The 20,737-nt window shown below is 37.4% G+C and overlaps 3 protein-coding genes across 4 annotated transcripts in view; 2 read left to right on the top strand and 1 right to left on the bottom strand.

Moving 5' to 3' along the window:
- LOC134820387 (uncharacterized) overlaps positions 1–20,737 on the bottom strand; it is a 97,581-nt gene that overhangs the window by 26,676 nt on the left and 50,168 nt on the right. The window lies entirely within an intron of this gene.
- The window catches only part of LOC134821287 (zygotic DNA replication licensing factor mcm3-like), a 30,453-nt gene continuing 21,760 nt past the window's right edge, over positions 12,045–20,737 (top strand). The window contains exons 1-10 of the mRNA XM_063832006.1: positions 12,045–12,458; positions 13,345–13,472; positions 13,639–13,967; positions 14,155–14,290; positions 14,472–14,637; positions 15,112–15,303; positions 15,828–15,954; positions 16,252–16,374; positions 18,476–18,582; positions 20,542–20,664. Of these exons, the coding sequence (XP_063688076.1) occupies positions 12,348–12,458; positions 13,345–13,472; positions 13,639–13,967; positions 14,155–14,290; positions 14,472–14,637; positions 15,112–15,303; positions 15,828–15,954; positions 16,252–16,374; positions 18,476–18,582; positions 20,542–20,664 (1,542 nt within the window). The 5' untranslated portion in view covers positions 12,045–12,347. The remainder of the gene's footprint in view (positions 12,459–13,344; positions 13,473–13,638; positions 13,968–14,154; positions 14,291–14,471; positions 14,638–15,111; positions 15,304–15,827; positions 15,955–16,251; positions 16,375–18,475; positions 18,583–20,541; positions 20,665–20,737) is intronic.
- LOC134821288 (histone-arginine methyltransferase CARMER-like) overlaps positions 12,844–20,737 on the top strand; it is a 39,514-nt gene continuing 31,620 nt past the window's right edge. For both annotated transcript variants that reach the window (XM_063832007.1, XM_063832008.1), the window contains exon 1: positions 12,844–12,863. The gene's annotated coding sequence lies outside the window, so the exon portion shown is untranslated. The remainder of the gene's footprint in view (positions 12,864–20,737) is intronic.

Below are 20,737 nucleotides of genomic sequence, written 5' to 3'. Positions count from 1 at the left end.
ATTTGAACATTTTGCAGCATCATTTTTGACATTGCCGGAATTATAAACGTCAAAGTGTCAGAAGCTTCAATAGATGTTGTCGGAAAAATATCGATAGTCTTTGTTTCAACAATTCCAGTTTGTGTGTGAATTGTTTCCCAAAGGTGTAAATTTGAAGGCAGAGCCTCCACAGATTTAACATATTTGGTCATCGTGCTGTTAGTGTTGAGTCAAGAATGAGAGCCAGCTTACAACTGGCTTTATATAGCCTAGGAGAGCGTCCCGTATTTCGGTTTTTTGGCGTTTTTGTTGATCTTATCTGTGGAGATGGCATTTCCCAATTTCCTGACTCCGTAATTTGCTCCTTTTTCGATACCCTTAACTGCTAATTTTTGAAGCTCTGGTTTGGCTAATTCGATGCCACTTCTTAAAAGTGACTTACCTATTGGCACGACTTGTTTAAACATCTTTTTCAGAAAACCGCCGATTCCGAACCCGGTCTGATTATTAAAATGATAGACTCCCAAGTCGTTATTCAAAGCGTTTTTGAAAGCTTGCTCCGATGAGCGGTTTGGTGTATAAGTTTGACGCATTCTGTCAGGACAGTTCAATAATTAATTGCAAATGAAATGTTCACCTACTTATATAGCTACGAATCAACAATTAGAATTGAGGTTTTCTAATGTGTAAGTTTAAGATAGTGGGATAGTCCACATTCGTAATTGAATCACAAACAGATCCGCATCCCGATGAATGGTCAAATTTGACGTCCTCACCATTTTGGTCTGTGATAATGAAACTCAGGTCTGTGAAAGAACTTACGGAAAGTGGCTTGTAGCTTGGATTCTGAAATTCGTGGAAGCTGTACCCCTTTTTGGATCGTAACGGAATACAGGTCATCAATCTCGCAAATGTATTATTGATTATGGAATCTTTCACCACGCTCGAATAAAGGAGACCACATACGACTGTGGTTTTCAGTGGGTAATCGTCAACTTCAATCTTATTCTTGTCAGCTGTATCTTTATAACACCCAAAGATTTCAAAGAGAGGAGATTTTTCATCAAATGAGAAATTTTCTGTTCTCTGGGACAACTTCAAAATATTCCGACCATTCAAATCGATCTCAAAAGTTGGAGGATCCTTTAAATTTGATCTTTTTCCATCATAATCGCCATCAAAAGTTCGATTCATTACTTTGTAGGCGGCCCTTAAAATTTCGCATGATCTATCATAAAAGCCATTTGGAATTTCGAAAAGTGAGATTTTTCCACCTTTGATGACTGCAAAACTGTTATTTTTTTCGGTTACATTGAATATTGGCGCATGGTATATGCTTTTGACGGCAATTTCATATCCATCTGTGAGATTGATTACGCTATTGAAGCTTGAAGAAAATCTACTCGGGGAGTCTCCGCTTGTCACGGTGATGTACTGCTCCATTTTTTCGAATAATAGGTTTTGAGGTTTGATTTGGTTTATTTATAGAGCCCGTAGTCTGTATTTTAGAGTCTACTCTCTTAATTTTAGATCCTAATCTCTTTACATTAGAAGCAGTGCGTTTTTTAGACTTTGATTTTTTCACATTAATCTTATCTTTCTGAACAAGTCGGTCTGGGACGTCAATGCTTTTCCTGATAGACGGTTGATCTGCTGAAACCAATAGAAATCTCATAATATTGCCGGGATAAGAGGCAGCACCGTCTTCAATATAGTTTGAAATATTGAGCCGCCTTTTTGTACCTTGGTATTTATAGATTTGTTGGTACCCTTAGCCAGTGACTTGATGAATTTTCGGTGAGGTTTTAGTTTCTTTACGTGCTTTTTCTCAAGTCGTAAAGTGCCATTTAAAATGTATCGACATAAAGCCTTGATTGCTTTATGCATATCCGGGGTGTTTTTTAGAATAATGACGGCATTGTTTCTTTTAGCTTTTGACAGCATCTTTAATGCTCCATGGTGTGATTTAATACTCATGTGAATACGCTTGGGCATTGTTCAAAGTAATCAGTCGTAACTAACAGCTCCTCTGGTACAAGTGGGTGAAACGAAAGTAATACGAAATCAAACGGTTTCACATATTTATAGGCTGAGAGTAGCAACTCTTGTCTCGTTCCCAAAATTTGTCTACCTAATCTGGCAACTTGTGAAAAATTTCTCTTATTTTTGAAAAGAAGCAGATACTGACTATTATTAGATATCAACCTATAGAGTTCATTATTCAGGAACAAACTGTGAGATATAAAGATTGTAGTTGTGTTCTTGTGTGACGATCCTGCTATGAAGTGTTGTGCAAGTGCTCTATTCAGTTCGAGAATGAGGTCATCACAAATAAGGAGTTTTGGCCCCTTATATTTATCAATTACACTAAGATCGAGACCTTTCACAAATGTTATTGGTGGGTTTGATTTATCTTTTTGCCAGTTTTCGAACTCTTCTTGATAAGCACCATACAAGTAAAATATCTTACTAGGCATCGGGTCAATCAGCTTCTCGCGAACAATCCTCAATACAGCAGTAGTCTTGCCTGATCCACTTGAACCAATCACCAAGATATTTGAATTTGCAATAAATTTAATCGACATTCTGGAGCTCCTCACTGTAGAAAGATCCTAGTACAGGTTCTTTATCTTTATCTTCAAGTAAGAATGTTTTCGGTTGCGTATCAAGTAATGCTTTTATACGAAATATTTCGTTCGTCCAACGCTCTTCATACTCTTTAGCAAAATCTCTCTTGTATGCTATAATTCGCACTTTTTGTCCTACTTTAAATTTTGCTGGCTCTGTTTTAAAGCCAGGATATAACCGTAAGCGTATTCTGACGTAATCCTTTTCAGAAACTTTTGCTGGTTTCATTTTTATTGACGAGTGGTAACTATTATTGTAGGCATACACCAAATCGTCAATATGGTTGACCCAATTGTTATTCTTATTTTTTGTAAATAGTCTTCCTATTTTCCCTCGTAATGTCCTCTGTACCCTTTCTACCAAAGATGCTTTCGTTTGCGAATAAACGTAGTACATCTTGGGACCAAAAGCCTCTAACATTCTATTAACATCAACATTAAAAAATTCGGAGCCCCGGTCACACATGAGACGTTTAGGTCTTTCAGTCATTATTAACAGAGCGAGTGCTTTAACAATCGACTTTGCTGACTTATCCTTTAAAGTTTTGACCCAAACAAATCTCGAAAAACAATCAATAACGACACACAAATATCTTATATCGTCATTTTCTCCTTTAAATTTTTGAAAGTCCAATAAATCAATTTGCCAAAGATCTTTTGGTGCGTGGGTCCATGTTTTCCGAAATCGTTTAGGGCGAATAGCTTTTTTATGTAAAGTGTAAGCATCTAATTTACGTAGAGTATGTGAAATTTCCTTCTTCGTCACTTTGGGATATACTTTCTTCACTTCTCGAAAAAATTTGTCGGCACCACTGTATGATCCGGGAAAGCCTAGATCTAAGTAGAGTTTTGATAGATTCATTTTTAGTGTATAGCAACAGAAGCAAACTAGCCGTTGATATTATTACCAATGCAAAAATTAGACCAAAATCTAATCGAGGCTTGCATTTATACGAGAAAGGTTCGACATGAACCAGAGGATCGTGGTATTCAGAGTCACCCCCTATCACGCTAGTAAGGTTACATAGGTAATACTCGGAGTCAAATTTCATTGGGCGGTGAATAGTTCCTTCGTAAAGCACGAGTTTCATTTTTTGGTGATTTACTTTCGGTGATAAACCATTCCACTCGAAAAGGAGCGTTGAACTGTTTCTAGCTGTGTAGAGTGCATAATTTATTTCATTCTGACCTAACCACAGCTCAAATTGTCCATTTCTATGATGAAAATACGCGTAATTGCTCGAACCGTTAAACAGAAAATACTCAAGACATTTTGGATCAAATGAAATCTTAAAATTTTCAAATTTGGACAATTCTACAGTTAATACGACAACAATCACTAAAGAAAAATTCAATAATATATTTCGCATCTTGAAACTTAATGAGATTCTAAAAGTAAACAGTGTCCTTATATAACATCTCGGTAGTCAACTTTCCCACAAGCCGTTAGAATGGTTTTGTCTTTGTGTCGCCACCCTTCTATCTCAACTACGTCATCTTCTGTGATATCATCCAATAAATTATATAACCATGATTTGCTTGCAATTGTTATTGGAAAGACCATATCATCTTTTTGAAGAAAAAACTCTAAGTAGCCACGGGAGTAGTTTTTATATAGGACTGTCCACTTTCCCTTTAATCGCTGGATTTCATTGTCATGTTTTAAGACGCACTGCTCTGCTGTCAATGGAAGCTTACAAATATCACATGACTTGAATTCGCATCTTATTATTGATTCTAAAACAAATCGCCTGCATCCATCGCGGGTTGTATAGTTACCAGATAACAGTACACCGGCCCCCAACTCTATTTCATCTTGTAACTCAGCGGTCACCCGAAATAAGTAGACATTAGATTGAAATCCTGTTTCCACAACGACCACAATTCTGGTGTATTTTTCGCGCTCAGTGATATCATAGATTGTTCCCTGGAGCAGCATCTTGAGAAGTGATAGCCTTTTTACTGCGTTTTGCTTTTATCGGCTTCTTGTCAGATGAAGGTTGTCGCTTTAAACTGCTGCATTCAGTCGGTTTGGGTTTTACAGCCCCATCCAAGGTACTTTCTATGACAATAGATTCAGCAGCCGATCTAGAATCTTGTTTTCCATAAATGGCGTGATCGTTTTGATGTGTGATGTACTTTCCATACATTATTGCTTCAGGTGTGTTGACATTAAGAAAGATTTCTGCCAGTTGAATGTAGTCTCTTCGATTTAGGGCAAACCATCCAAATTGTAAAATGAATTGATCGAAAAGATACTCAAGATCAATGACAACACGCCCCAAGTATCGGCGAATTTTATCCATCAAACTCAACTCGTTGTGAAAATGTAAAAGTGGACTGATAACACCGTTTCTGCAGGCCAAGCATTCTTCAACGCACATTGTTATGCATCTTTGCACAATCTCAGCTGTCACATAACCCAGCCAGGTTCTGCTGCTAGAATTACTTAGTTTCAAAGTCATGACAAACACAAACGTAATACACAGAAATGAGAGTTTTACTGTCACGCCTCTGTTTTATAGGACGAGTCTATGACGTCACGTGACAGAGTTAGTGTTACCACGAGGGTTACTCAACATTTTGTCCCAACCTTTTGATTTGTATGTAAAAACATCAAACCAAAATGACACATGTCCACACATTTGAGGATTACTCTTGTATTTGATCATCAGATAATATGATGCAATAAATAGACTTTGAATCGCCAGTACACTATCGACAGTCTCCAATTCTTTTACAATACCCGTGAAAATGTTCTTCGTATCTGTAAGTAACTCATCAATAGAGGTTCGGTTTCCTGGAATTTTATGAAACAATTGGGCAGCGTATTGCTTAGTGTAAGCAAGAGAAAAATCCGTTAACTCCCTGAAGACCTTCTCAAATGTTATGTTGTAGCGACTTGGTATCGCATTAACATCACAATACATACGATAAGCAACATAACTCGGTAAATCCATAATTTTGACACGAAACGTAACTGAACAAAAACGTAAATGAAAGTTTATGTCACTTGCGTCGCCAATTTATAAACATCGAAGCGAACACAAACAATTTTCTCCATTCTCCATACAGTCGAGGGTCTATGAGCCATTGCGTAAGCTCTAGCATCTTCACTTTCCAAGTCATCAAGGATCTTTTTTATATCTTTTCTATTTTTTACCTTCATTGGTAATTCGTATAGCATTGAATTTTGTGACGGATGAAAGAACCTCAAATCACCTGTGCGATGATTCCTCAGAATAAAGCCGAAAGCCACGTTGATTTTGTAGGCATTATTACGATTTAATTCTATATCAATTTCTGAAATATATTCTTTAGCTTTATTCCGTGAGTAATCGCCAGTGACGAGAAAATGGTACACCGTTCTAAGACGACCTTTAGTAACTCTTGTACGAATTGTCTGGTAATGCTTTTTGTAGATAGACTTGTATTCATCCTCAACATCGAGATTAATTTCGCTGGGGAAGTCCATTGTTTAATAGGTTAATGAGAGTCGTCCTTTGTGTCACTCCTTAAGTAGGTCTTTTTTCTTACAACAAAACGGAACACTGTCTGATTACATGAAAAATAAGTGAGGACCAACATAGATTCATGTATCAAGTATGAAGTAGGTTACTTTGTGTAATTTGATTTGGACGCCTGTTCAATTATATAATTTAATATGTCTAGCTTATTAAGAAATGGATGACTACCGGATCGTCAAAACCTATCACAAGACCGTCAACCGTCTGAAAATAAAAACTAATCTGCATCAATTCATCAACCGCAAATTCGTGAAATTCACCTTGGGAATTACTAAAGTAATTACCATCACGTGACATATTTATCACATCTAGTATTTGTCTTTTACTTCTTCCAAAATATATGGGTCTGATAGCATCACAAAACAAGTACACAGCTTGAGTACTATTTAATTCGTTTTCAGTGTCTTGCTGAGTACTAGATGAATAAGGTATATGAGGTATATACGCAAGTCTTTTATCATTAGAACGATTTTCTCTCTTCACAAATAATGAGAATACACTCTGAGACGATTGGTCTGGCACAATCTTCAGACCGCTTTCTCCGTAATATATTGCTGTATACGGTACAGATACGAATCTTGGTTTGCTGTAGTTGACTATTTCAACATCTTGGGACTCGCTGTCGATAATGTGAGTTTGTGAGTTGTTAAAATCTAGAGAATCGTAGAGCTCACACAAAACTGTATACATTGTTTTCAATATGTCTTCAGACCAATACCAGTTCTCTGGTGGTAGAGAAAGAGTATGAATGGTTCCTGCAACATCTTTTACAGAAAATGTATATCGGATAGGTTGGTTCTGTGGAATCGGAAAGTTCACAGATTTTAGTCGAATAGATTTCCCCTGAACAGACAAGGGTCGATCAAACATGGTTTTTATTATTTTCCCTCGTCCAGAAACAATTAAACTTGTTTTTATTTCATCCATTGTAGACTTGATCATGATGATGATGTCACACACGATATGGAACTAAACTATGAGATAGCAGGAACGCTTTTATAGAATAACTGAGGGGAAAATGTGAAGTTTCTCATTAAACAAGAGACGTTGCTTCTAGCTGGTAGGTAACTCGTTTAACATTCAGGTGTGCTTGCAGCTTGCAACTGGCTTATCCTTTGTTTAATATCCTGTAAATGGAATTGTCTATTTTGAAAAGTACGGTCACCAATAACATCAACAGTTTCTTGATTGGTGTTTTTGCAGTGGGGCGCGTGCAGTCGACCCGATTCGGGAATCAGAATTGGATTATTTCTCCTACAATAAGGTAGTTCGTATACACTGCTTTCGATTTCAAGTATTCTTATACGAACTCTTTTGGGTTTCTTCTTTGTGTATAAATTCTTAAATTCTTGGTTTAGCCACGGTTTTTGTGATTCTAGCTCAAGGTTAAATATTTTAAGGCACTCAGTTAGTCCAAACTTTGGCAAACTTTTGCTAAATTTGTTAGGTGTTTGCGTAATCTTATCAAATGAACGAACTTCAGACTTAGTACACGCGTAAAAATGTTTTGGTATTCGTAAGTCTAAAGAAAAATAAATGTTCTCGATTTCATGATCAGGGTTTACTGCTTTAGATTTTACATATTTTGGTTCAGAGTATTGTAAAAGCGTTACCATGCTACGATCACGCGCGCAAACGAAATATGAGTGTGTATGTAACTTATGTAAATAGTAATAAATATGAATATTAATCAATCAATTTTGTTTATATAGGGTCTGTATAGCGTAATTGTAGAACGTCACTCTACTGTGTTGCGCCGCGCATTCTGCACATGTATCTAACTGGAACTTGAAGCATAGCTATATACGAGCGCCAAACATTTAAGGATAGACAACATCTGTCAGATAGCGTAACTGTGCGCGCGCGCGCGCGCGGACACTTGTAATTTTTATTCACTGATGAGTTGACGAGTTATTCTCAATCATAAGCAATACGTTATCAAATCACTGGTATAACAGCTGGTAACAGTGTAGTAATTAACAGCAATGTATGGTTCACACCTTGTTCACGTGATCTGACACAACACTTAAAGTATGATTATAAGTATAGCAACATTTTTCTTTTTACAGTGGTCCTGATGGGTCTTCAGGTTAGTAAGTCAATGGTAACTTTCCCAAGCGGGAACATACGGGTTCGAATCCCGTCTGACCTCTTCCCCATTGGGACCACTTTTTTAAGTTTATACTGACTCGTAAATTAATTTCATTTTCAATTTATCTTGCGTGTGTGTTGCCCAAAGTTGAATGTGCAATGATCGATACGGAAATTAAAATTTGTTTGTTTACATTTGATATAAAATTATTGTACTTCGTGATTTTTGTATGCATGGGACGACGTTTGCGATTCAGTTTTGTCGAATTTGAGAGGAACAAATAAAACAATCGTATCACTGAGAAATAAAGCTACATATGTATATTTAACTTCAATTCAATAAAATAAAACTCAATGTTACCACCTAAATTTGGGTTGGTTACATTAATTGTCAACTTCACATATATCGAGTAAATCGAATAAATTTCCACCCTTCCAACCCACGACTTTGTAGAGTTTCCCAACTTCCAAATGAGGTATCTTTGAGTAGAGGAACAACTTGTTAGGAAACACAACAGTGATGAACGAGGAGTCCCATTCTGGGTATGATAGTTTTAACTTGTAACCCACTGAATACCGATATTGTTTTTCAGTGCACGCGATCAAGGTCATCACATCATTTGTTCGCTCTCTCCGTTCATCGTTAGGAGTTATGCTGCAGCCGCCGCACTCCATTCTCTGGCTCTCGATTTCTTCCAAACCACTATAACAAACGGGACAGTATTCCAAGCATGTTTTGGTTAGACTTGTAAGCTGCGGGAAGTCACCATTGTAATAATATTTTACCTCCACTTGATCCTCTAACTGGAACTGTTTTTTCTCTGCAGAATTAAATAAAAGATCCTTACTCCAAACGTTAAATTGGAGATATTTAGTCCAGAAAGGTAAGTTTACGCTGATGACCAATTTAGTATAGCCTTTTCCATTCAACCCAAGCTTCTTTATGGTACCAAGATTCTTGATCAAACTCATTTTACAGAGAAAACGAAAAATAGAACACACAAACGCAAAATACCTGAAGGAGAAATGAAGATGTCGCACTATTGTCTATTATATACACAGCACATCTGCTGCACACAATAAACTCGCTATATTTTATTTAACAAGTCTAAATGTTTAGATCTGTAAAGTGAGGGAGTGGCCTCACTTTCCAGTTTTGTGTACAGTATATGTAAATTTGTAATTGGAAGCTGTAGTTTCATTCTATTTTTGTCTTTGTGTAAAACTGATGTTTACATCCTTTGATATTTTACGCTGATTGGTCTTAACCTTGATCACGTGACTCGATAGAAACCCTACTCCATATTAGAAGGCAATGTCCCCTTGTTATACCATAAATGGTAATCTGTAGTTCGATCACCTGTGGTCGACTACCTGTGATCACGTGACAACGCCAACTAGCCAACCAGATTCACAAAAATGAATATAAATCACGTGACACTGCCTTAATGACCAATCAGAGGCTCTCTTTTACACCACGTGACAACTGTGCAGAATAGATATTTTTTGCAAAAAAGACACGTCGATCCGGTATCGGTAAAGCAGATTGGCTGTTTTTGATCACGTGACTCGATAGAAACCCTACTCCATATTAGAAGGCAATGTCTCCTTGTTATACCATAAATGGTAATCTGTAGTTCGATCACCTGTGGTCGACTACCTGTGATCACGTGACAACGCCAACTAGCCAACCAGATTCACAAAAACGAATATAAATCACGTGACACTGCCTTAATGACCAATCAGAGGCTCTCTTTTACACCACGTGACAACTGTGCAGAATAGATATTTTTTGCAGCAATATAAATCACGTGACACTGCCTTAATGACCAATCAGAGGCTTTCTTTTACACCACGTGACAACTGTGCAGAATAGATATTTTTTGCAGCCAAATCAGCACATACATTACTACTAACGTCGACCAGGCAAGATTTAAACTTTTCAGAAAAAAATCAAGATTTTCGAAAAAATGTATGAAGAAAAATTCAGGGAAAAGAAAATACTCGCGGTAAATAAAATTTGCGGTAAATCGTGGTTTTACTGTAGTAGGATGGACTCGACTGTAGCCAGGAACAGTCTATGCATACCGGACTTCCATACCATATTTATCTGGTTGCAGGTCACCCTTAGCTTTTCTAACTTCGAAGTCTTTCTCAGAACCTTTCATTCTACTACCCAGGTATACAAAGTTCTCGACTTTTTCTATACTTTTCCCACTCGCAGCCGATATTTTCGGAATATCATAATCTCTAATGTTGATTCCCATATACTTAGTTTGCCCCTCGTTTAGGTGTTTATTTCTCATGATTTATGATTGTGTTCTGCCAATTGCATGACTTGATTTAATTTATTGTAGATATTGTTTGAATGACCTTCTTCCTTCCTATATAATATATATCCCTCTTAAAGTAGAAAGGTTAAATTGGACAAATTAGGTTATTTTTGCAGCCCCAGGCCATAATATAACAAGCACAGTCACATTATCGTTGGGGTTTTGCAGGCTTTATTAGTTTATTTTTCGTAAGTCCTTCTACTACTGATAGTTCAACCCTCAATCACGGTTTCCCGATAATTGGTTGATTCAGGGGCCCATAGGTGCAGATTTCGTTTTGAGGTGAACTTTTAAGTTCCTGAGAAATTTTCTTAAGTTTGCTTTTTTCGAAAAAGCCACTATTGGCACTCGAGTCCTTGATCTTTCCGATGGTTCACTGGGGCTTTTGAGCTGCCGTCCTTCAGCTTCTGTCAACTGAAATTACTACTAATCCAAGTTGAGGCAATCAGCCGACGCGCGGCTTTTATGGTTATATATGATACGTTTAATCTGTAATAAAGATCAAAATTCAAATTTGTTTCTCTAAAATTTGTTTCTCTAAAATTTGTTTCTCTTTTTCCTCCTCGGGCACATTCGTAACCTAAGGGCCAGGTAAACCTAAACTACATATTGACCGTTATGTACGTCGGTATCTGTTGAGGAGCCAAATCATCTGAAAAGCCCTTAACCTATATTTTGCTCAGGCACGTAGCCAGGATTTTTCTTTGGGGGGGGGGGGGGGGGCTGTCGGCAAGCGAAGCTGCAAGCTGTGGCAGGGGTCTGGGGGCGCGGCCCCCAGCGGGATCCAGGTAAGGGGCGGACCACATTGGCAGGGGCTAGGGGGGCGCAGCCCCCCGGAAAAATTTTGCGAAATAGGGTGTTTTAGGCTAAATTGAAAGTTTAATTAATTTACAAAAATGTAACAGGAATTAAACAGGAATTAAACAGGAATTAAACAGGAATTAAACAGGAATTAAATTAAAATTTTTATGGTGCCGACAGCACCTGAAATCAACGAAATCTGCAGGGGTGTTCAGGGCCATTCAAGCAACCACTGGACCACAAAAGCCTTTGTGATAATAACATTGCAAATTATTGTGAACAACAGTTCAGTTGCGGTGCTATATATGCACATAGACGACAGTTCTTTAATGAGACATTTCAGTATGTTATGTAATTGTCACCATAAAGTGAGAACGTTTTGAGTTAGGAACTCCAAAATTTGCAGACACATTTGGATTGATAATTAAAGTGCTTTCCTAAAGTTTCAAGTTGGTTGTTAACAACTAAGCCGAGTTATGACTATTTTAAGATCTGGCGTATAAATAATCCTGGCACTTAATATGTGAGTTCTTCACTCAATCAATGGCCTGATTGGTTGGAACCTGCTCATAGGACAGCAACCGAAGCGCTATAACGCAAGTTTCTTTGATTTTAAGGAAAGTCACAATCAGTATTCACTTAAAGTGATCAGATCGTCATCCCCAACATGCTTGGTACGGCCTAATGAGGCTCATTGTTGCCCGCTAGTGAATAGGTCCCCATGAGATCAATGATTGGGTGACGAAATCACTTATTAAGTGCTGTGGTGTGTTACATGATTTATAATGTCAAAAACAAGTTCTTCTAGCTGTGCACCTTTAATCTTAATCTAATATTATAACAACAATCTGTTGTTCTCATTTTACAAAATGAACTATTGATAGTTCAGATAATGAACAGGGACATTAAATACTGAACAATCATGTACGCTCTGAATAATCTAGTAATTTTGAATTCCTCTTAAACTTCAATGACCATTAGGCCCCATTATGTTGGCTGCCCCAAGAGTTGACGATGATGAACTTCAAATGAAGGAGTACCAGAGGGAGTACTTTGATTTTCTTGATGATGGAAAGGAACAGAGCATCTACATTAATAAGGTTGGTAACATTAAATCATACTCATTCAGAACTTTAGTACAACCCTTCAATAGCATGATACCAGTGTTACTGGTTAAATGTATTTATTTAATTTAAGCTTAAATTGTTAAATGAAGTCATAAGAAAACTTACAGAAAAGTTGTATTATTGACTAAGATTGCAAAATGTGTACCCAAATTTGGTTTTAAGGTTTCTATATCGATTAAGACTTTGACCAACTTGAATTGTGTCCTGCTTACGACAAATATCATTTTGAAGACATGTGTCTTAGAAATGGTCCAAAAATTAAAGCTAATATAGCTAGGTACCAGCTACCAGCAATTCATGCCAAACTGGTATATCAGTATATCACATACTGCATAATTTGAATACTTTCAACACTACAATATAACAAATAATTTGAGGAAACGATGTAACAGAGTCAATATATTTTAATGTTGACATGGAGTGACAAGTCTGAAGTCCCCATACATCGTAGTCTGATAGTTTCACTGCGTCATAATATATAGGTTATCTGCATAATGCAGTAGTCATATTTAGCATAATATAAGGTTGATTTTCATCTGTGACCTCAAAATTGTGATGGAAGACCTGTTCAATTTAGTAGAGCAGCTGATAATACCCAACTAAAATGATCCTGAGATCACAGTAGTGCCTTAAAGCAGGAGTGATAGTGAAAATGTTTAAACAAAGATCTTTATAATAATTTTTGTTTATCGATCAATTTGATCATAATGTTCATATTTACTATTTATGCTTAACTGACATGAAACCTCGGCATCAATAAACCAATAGAAAGGGGTTATGACACTGTACAGTGTACATGACATTTGACATCAAGAGTTGATGGTTTGATATAAATAGTTAACTCTTCCTACTGTTGCAGATATCAGACATGATTCAGCAGCAAGGAAGAAGACTTGTTGTGAACATCAATGATCTACGCAAGGACAAGCCTTCTCGTGCATTGACCTTGATGAAAAACTCAAGCAAGGAAATCATCTCATTTCAAAGGTACGGTTTAATTTAATTTTCAAATGTTGGTAAATCAGTAAATGCACTATTTTAATTTGGCGAATCCGCGAAAAAGATTTCATGAAGTACTACTTTAAAAAGCTTATGATTGCTTCATTGTTGAGGAGTTAACTGTATATTATATATATATATACTACACTACTAGGGCACTCAAAGAGCTGGTTGAGCAGCTAGACAGTGAATTTGGACGTGACAAAGATTTCTACATCGGTTTCGAAGGGAGCTTCGGCGCCAAACATGTTACTCCTCGTTCCTTGTCAGCGCGTAACCTCAACAATCTGATATGTGTCGAAGGTATTGTGACTAAGTGTTCGCTTGTTCGGCCCAAAGTTACCAAGAGTGTCCACTACTGCCCTGCCACTAAGAAGTCTATGGAACGCATGTACACGGATCTCACCTCTTTGGAGGCTTATCCTTCTTCTGGAGCTTACCCGACTAAGGATGAGGAGGGAAACCCACTGGAGACAGAATATGGTTTGTACATCGTTCCTCAAGTGTAAAATGTGTTTAAATAAGAGCTTTGATCTAGATCTGTTATTTAGAATTCTTTCGTTCAAAACGAGTTAATATTCGAAGCCAATAACAATATTGATAATCAAGCTTAAACACCTAGCCTAGCAAATAAAACTGTTAAATTTATTTATTAATGAGTCTGGTGCAGGTAAGTGTACATATCAGAACCATCAGACTGTAACGTTACAAGAGATGCCAGAGAAAGCTCCTGCGGGCCAACTTCCTCGGAGTATTGACATCATCTGTGACAACGACCTTGTGGATAAGTGCAAACCAGGCGACAGGTTGGTATTTAAATGGTGCCCGAATTGTTGAATATTTACACGAAATTTGAGCTGTGGTTTGACAGTCCATTTAGATACTGCTACCTTCTGAGGAACTTTATGCTAGATATTTCGGTATTCTTTACCCGGAATATCTCTACTGAGGTACACATTGTTCCACTTAACATTTAATATTTCCCAGGATACAAGTGATAGGTACATACCGGTGTCTCCCCTCCAAGCAACAAGGATTTAGCAGCTGCACATTTCGTACAATTATCATCTGCAACAACATAAAATGTATGAACGTTGATGATCACCCTACCCTCTCTGCTAGTGATATCTCTAAAATCAAACGCTTTAGTCAGGTATGACACTTAGTTACCCTACTAAGTATCAGTCGCAAAAGTAAATACCTATAATTAAGATTGAAACTATTTTTAGATTATTGCAGTTTTGGACAAATTTTTTTAAACGGTTTCAATTAAGATCAATGCTTTTGTTGGAACTTATTTTTAAAACTTTTTAAATACCTCAAACCAAGGACCTGGATAAGTTCAGACTATTCCTGATGGAACATTAACCTTAAATAGGGTAAATAGATCTGCAAAGTTGCAGATTCTGATTAAATTATACTTTGTTAAAATGATCGGCATTAAAAATGGGTGTTAACCCTAGCTCTAGCTCTCGGAATTTAATTTAGCTGCGATTGTATTAATTTAAAGTTATGAAGTGCTGGTTTGACCTTTCTAATATCACGTTCAGGTAAAGGGAGCTGGAGGGGCAAAGGTCGTTGATCAAAATTACCCCCTGCCCATCCCCTAATCCAATATTGCCCGCAGCAAAAGAAAGGTAACATATTCGAGGCCCTAGCGCGCTCCCTGGCCCCCTCAATCCACGGTCACGAGTACATCAAGAAAGCAGTGTTATGTTTGTTACTTGGAGGTGTCGAGAAGATTCTGGAAAACGGGACACGGCTCAGAGGCGATATCAACATCATGCTGATCGGGGATCCCAGTACAGCTAAATCGCAGGTATGATTTAGGAGCTTTATGTTTGTGTAGTGTGACTAATAACACTCGGCTATGCATCAAGCAATAATTTGATTTTGCACATCGTTTAAAAATCATTATTTTATTCCACGCATTTGCATTACAAGTCATATTATACATGTTTAAACGCGTGGTAATTGTATGCATTCTAGTTAATTGGTATTTAGAATGTTTCTCTTGATCATGAACATGTTTGAAGCAAGTTACCTTAACGCAAATTACACAAGAATATAATCTGATCTGAAGTTTAAAATTTGACAGGAAATTTGGCATTGTTCGTGGGAAATCGGTGAAAGCGCCGCTGGTTCCATTCCTCTAGTTAATGGCTTGATATAACTTGGACTTGATGAAATTATAAAACGATTCTTTTGTAAAAATATATTAAAACGTCATAGACATTAGACATACTGTACATTACATTACACAGACTGTTAATGGTTTGAAGTTAGTTAATCGACTCAATTATAAGTTAATTAATTAGCTGCTCTGACAAATTGATTCTCTAGGTACTAAGGTATGTGTTGAACTCCGCTCCACGAGCTATAGCAACAACAGGTAGAGGCACTTCCGGTGTGGGTCTCACTGCTGCTATCACCACTGATAAAGACAGTGGAGAGAGACGACTTGAAGCAGGTTACTTTTACATATTTACTGGGTGTAATAATGTATTATGTACCCTATATGTCAGAAACAACCGACCATGTAAATAATCGTAGGTAATCGTAAAGAGCAAGGGAGGTGGGGCAGCTTTGTTTTGTATTATAACTCAATTGTCAAGCGACAATGATTTCACTAAATTGCTCCCAGAACACTCTTTACCCACTTGCTGCCCCCACCCCACTAGCTCCCCTTCCCCAACAGCCCCCTTACCCCATTTATTACCACACCCACTTCATAGGCTTGCTCGCCCTGAACTGGATGTTGTTTCAGGTGCAATGGTGTTGGCAGATCGAGGTATAGTTTGTATTGATGAGTTCGACAAGATGAGTGATATCGACAGAACTGCCATACACGAGGTTATGGAACAAGGGCGTGTTACAATCTCCAAAGCTGGTCAGTTTCTCTTTCTCTATCTTTATGGGGTTCTGTTTCTTTATATGTATTTTTTTTCCGTTTTTCTGTGTATTTGATTCGATCTACAGATGCGAAGACTTAAATGTCATTTCAGAAAACATATGAAAGTTAGAAGATAAAAAGACATAACTCTTATTTTTTTTAATTTTGCTTATTTCACTGCACTTCCTTGCGTTTTGCTCTTACACATTTTCGACTGCTTTTAAATTGAGAGTCGACAGACAAGGCATCGGAAGCGATATCGCTTAAACGGAGATATGAGATATTGCTGTAATTAGACCTTATACGCCGCCATCTCCTCGCCCTGTAATATGTGTTAAATTCGCACCGCTGTATTTATTTGACAATTGACAACAACTAATATGATACATGGGGGGGGGGGGGGGGGGGGTGGGGAAGGGGCCGAAAGTCATCACACATACTTTAGGTCTTATAACATAGCCATGTTTCATATTTGAGACCTGCAGATGGCATACTGTCTTCAAAATCTGAATCAGCGTTGAATCGCTTATATTCGTGTTTGAACATGCTTCAATAGGTCATTAAGGGGGGGGGGGGGGGGGGGGGGGGGGGTGGGGGGACAATGGGTATTTTTTTGTGAAACTTGATTTCGAGATAGCAGTTGACCCGAACCGCCAAATGGTGCCCGCGGGGCAGCCACGCCCATATTTGGTCCAAATAAGGCCCAATTTAGCCAAATACCCTGAACATGCCCAAAACCCAGGTTAAAGGTCTACTTGTAGCTAGTGGTCTCCTGAACTCGTATATGAAATTTCGTCAAGATTGGACAAAAGATGACTGAATTATGAGCCAAAAACCATATGCCCATATTTGGGCATACGTATCAAATTTGGTAGATTTCGTCCCATAAATTAGTCAACTATCAATATTTTTGAATGAGACTTACTTGATTATATAAAAGATAAGCCTAAACTACATATTGGGCATATTTGATATTCTCTAGCTCTGTAAGTTATTGCTTTACATCTGTTTAAATGTGGACACTAAGGCGAAAAAATGAACAAAATTGCCGTTTCTTCGTTCGCGATATTCGCGGAATTGATTTCATTAATTTGGAAATAACTCAATCAGTTTTCAAAATTTTTGCATGAAATAGGAAGCCGATTTTTGATTTAGGCCTCCAAAAAAATTTGGCGGCCAAATTCTGAATTTTTTGTGGAATTTAAATGTGGAATATGATCTGAAAAGATGACGCGAAGCGGATTTAAAATGACAAAGTTATGAAGCAATTTGTTTAAAACTTTGTTCTGAATTCTACTTTCTCAGCAACCAGGTTGTCAGGGTCATCTGAGTAGCTAGAGCTCCGATTTTCCATCACAAATGTATTTTAAAAGGCCAAACTCAATGCAGTACAATTTGACTTGATACAATCATTCAAAACATCTCAATAATTTGAAATTGAACGTTCATTCGTAAAAAATGATCATGGTTGCTATTCGATTTGATATATTCCTCGAATGAGTTTAAATAAAAGCAAGTCATACCAGAAATAATTCTTTCAATCGGACACTCAGTGACTGAGAAATTAGCCCAAACGTATGTGAGCTGACTTTATCCCCCTTTGAATGCCTCTAGCCTGGCAATTTAATTAATTTGTTAGGGTCTACGTGGTCACCTAAGAATTCATGGATGAAATACGGATGACAAGATATCTTTAAGTCTATTGTATACTATTATCGAGTCCCTATTTAGTATTTTGGGTAACAGTTATTCGGTGCAATGAATGAACGGCAAAAATGGTTATAAAAATGGTTACATATTTATGTAAGAAATATTGGTCCTAGCTCATTATCATTCCTTGGAATTGCTAGTGAATGCCTTTCTTTCATATAGAATAAGTTTCAATCTTATAGGGAACTTGAGCTACAATATGGTTTATGCGGACTGTCATTTTGTGAGACAAATACCAATAAATCTAATTATCAACTACGTTGCAGGCAACCACAATTTCATGTTTAATAAATAATAAATATTCTATTTTAACGTTTCAAAGAATGTTCCGTGGCGAGAATTGCCTTCTGATACTGTAATTTTATTGGACTATAATAATACTGTCCAGGTATACACGCCAAGTTAAATGCCCGCTGTTCCGTGTTAGCGGCCGCTAACCCTGTATACGGCAGATATGATGAGTACAAGAACCCTATGGATAACATCGGCATGCAGGTATTGTAGAGTGTGTCACGTGACAACGTGACACGTGGTATAAACTATGACGTCATGACACATGTTATGGCGTCACACCACGTGCATGATGTCACAGCACGTGCGCCCTTTCTCTTAGGAACTGTTTTGTACAGAATTTTCTTAGTATAAACCCATATTTTGTTTGGAATACAATAAAGGAGCTATCTCCAATGAAACCTAAAAGTACAGGGTGGACTGCTTGTCAAGAAACATTCGACTACTTCGTGGACAGGTTTAAAATAAGGGATATTTAATTATCAACAGCTTGGTTGGTGGCCCACTATGCTGTGCCAACCGTCATAAGTTCACGTCATAAAAATGTATTAATAACGATTCTTATAGTTAAATTAGTAATTTCATAATCGGGTTTTTCAGGCCCTTACTTGGCAGGTGCTTATCTTCATTTTTGCACCAAATTCTGGTAAAACAACAAATTATCTCATTAATATCAGATCGTTACAATTAAACATTCTGGCAACAATTCAATAGAGGGGAACTCATTGACACAGATGGGACCTCATTGACACAGATGGGACCTCATTGACACAGAGGGGACCTCATTGACACTGAGGGAGAGATAGCCTCGTCTGAGTCCTTAAACATAATTTATCACAAGACATATCCCCTCTCATAATACATTAAAACCCCCTCCCCTCTTCTAATACAACCCCTGGCAGCAACCCCTCCCTCCTACACAAGAGAGCATAAATTGCTTGATTGCAAATTGCAATGTCTCGGGACTATTGTATTAATGTTCTGTCTTATATTGATAGTTTTGGTAGATATCTTTTAAATCCCTGATCGCGTAGATTTCCTTTGGTTAAAAAACTGCGATTTGATGGTTGGTTGCCTGGTTGTGTATTAATTGCTGGGATATTTCGTGCTCATTCGTTCTTGAACCAACTAGAACTTCTGGGATCGTGCAGCTTAAGCGCTACTTCTAGAACTCTACGTTACTAATACTACTGATATTCTGTTGATTTAGCCACCATGTGGTTAACCCCTGAAAAATAGCACTAAAAGTAAGCCATGGCGGGAAGTTAAGAACTGAAAGCAAAGTTTACAAAGTATTTTTGGTTGCTCACAAAGCCCACGAATTGAAATGAAGAAAAAGGCTTTCAAAAAGTCTATGAAAATTAGGTTAATAAAACTCGAAGAATTTATTTAGGATATCGTTTGCTAAAATAGCTAAAAAAGTTGAACCTTGTCCAATATCGAAGTTAGACAATTTTGTCGAAAATTAGGAAATATGCATCATGCAGAAATGTGAAGAACAAGAGTAGAGCAGTACATGGTTAAGTTGTGGCACAACCCCCGTACTTTCCTTACGAGATGATGCTCAAGATAAACACCAGCAAAGTAAAATGAAGTAAAAGGAAGTAAAATGAAGGAAAATAACGCTCACATCTTTATCCTTGAAAAGGCCGATTCTAGATCGAATATTCTCCACGAATTTGCTAATTTAACTACAAGTAAAAGAAATATTCAATCTTAGCACAGTGTGAAGTGAAACCACCAACCAAGATGTTGTCAAATTATCCCGTGTGTTAAATATTATGTCCACGAAGTATTCGAATATTTGGTTTGGGGCGTGGAAATGTAAATTAGTAATAAACGATCGCTTATAGTACTTTAAAAATGTGATTAAATCTTAAGGGATAGGCAGGATATTAATATATCAAAATATTTCATTTTCGCAACCCGTCTGATTGAACTGCTGTTTCAGTCGGGTAACTGTTTTAATTGCCCACTACCCATTAAAAATCTGAATTTTTTAAAGACACTCGGCTACCAAATCTCTTAAAATTAAAACTATCCCTGTTACTGCAGCAACCTTCATTGAAATTACAACCGTTCGAAATTTTTAAAGAGCAGCCGTTTAGCCCGAGAAATCATTTAACCAACCCTCACTAACAGCCTCTGTCCTATTTATACCAGGATTCGTTGCTGTCTCGATTCGATTTGTTGTTTGTCGTGCTGGATGTCATGGACCCGGAGCATGATGCACGCATCGCTGAGTTCGTTCTCCGCATGCACCGCTACAGAAATCCTGGTGAACAAGTTAGTTTTAAATCACACCTTTTACTTTGATCGTTTTACCTTCAAATATAACCTTTACAGTAAACTGTCAAGA

Source organism: Bolinopsis microptera, chromosome 9 (assembly GCF_026151205.1).
Source record: "Bolinopsis microptera isolate Bmic1 chromosome 9, MBARI_Bmic_1.0, whole genome shotgun sequence".
Lineage (NCBI taxonomy): Eukaryota > Metazoa > Ctenophora > Tentaculata > Lobata > Bolinopsidae > Bolinopsis > Bolinopsis microptera.
Note: the sequence above shows the minus strand (reverse complement) of the source record. Positions and strands in the feature narration are given on the sequence as shown.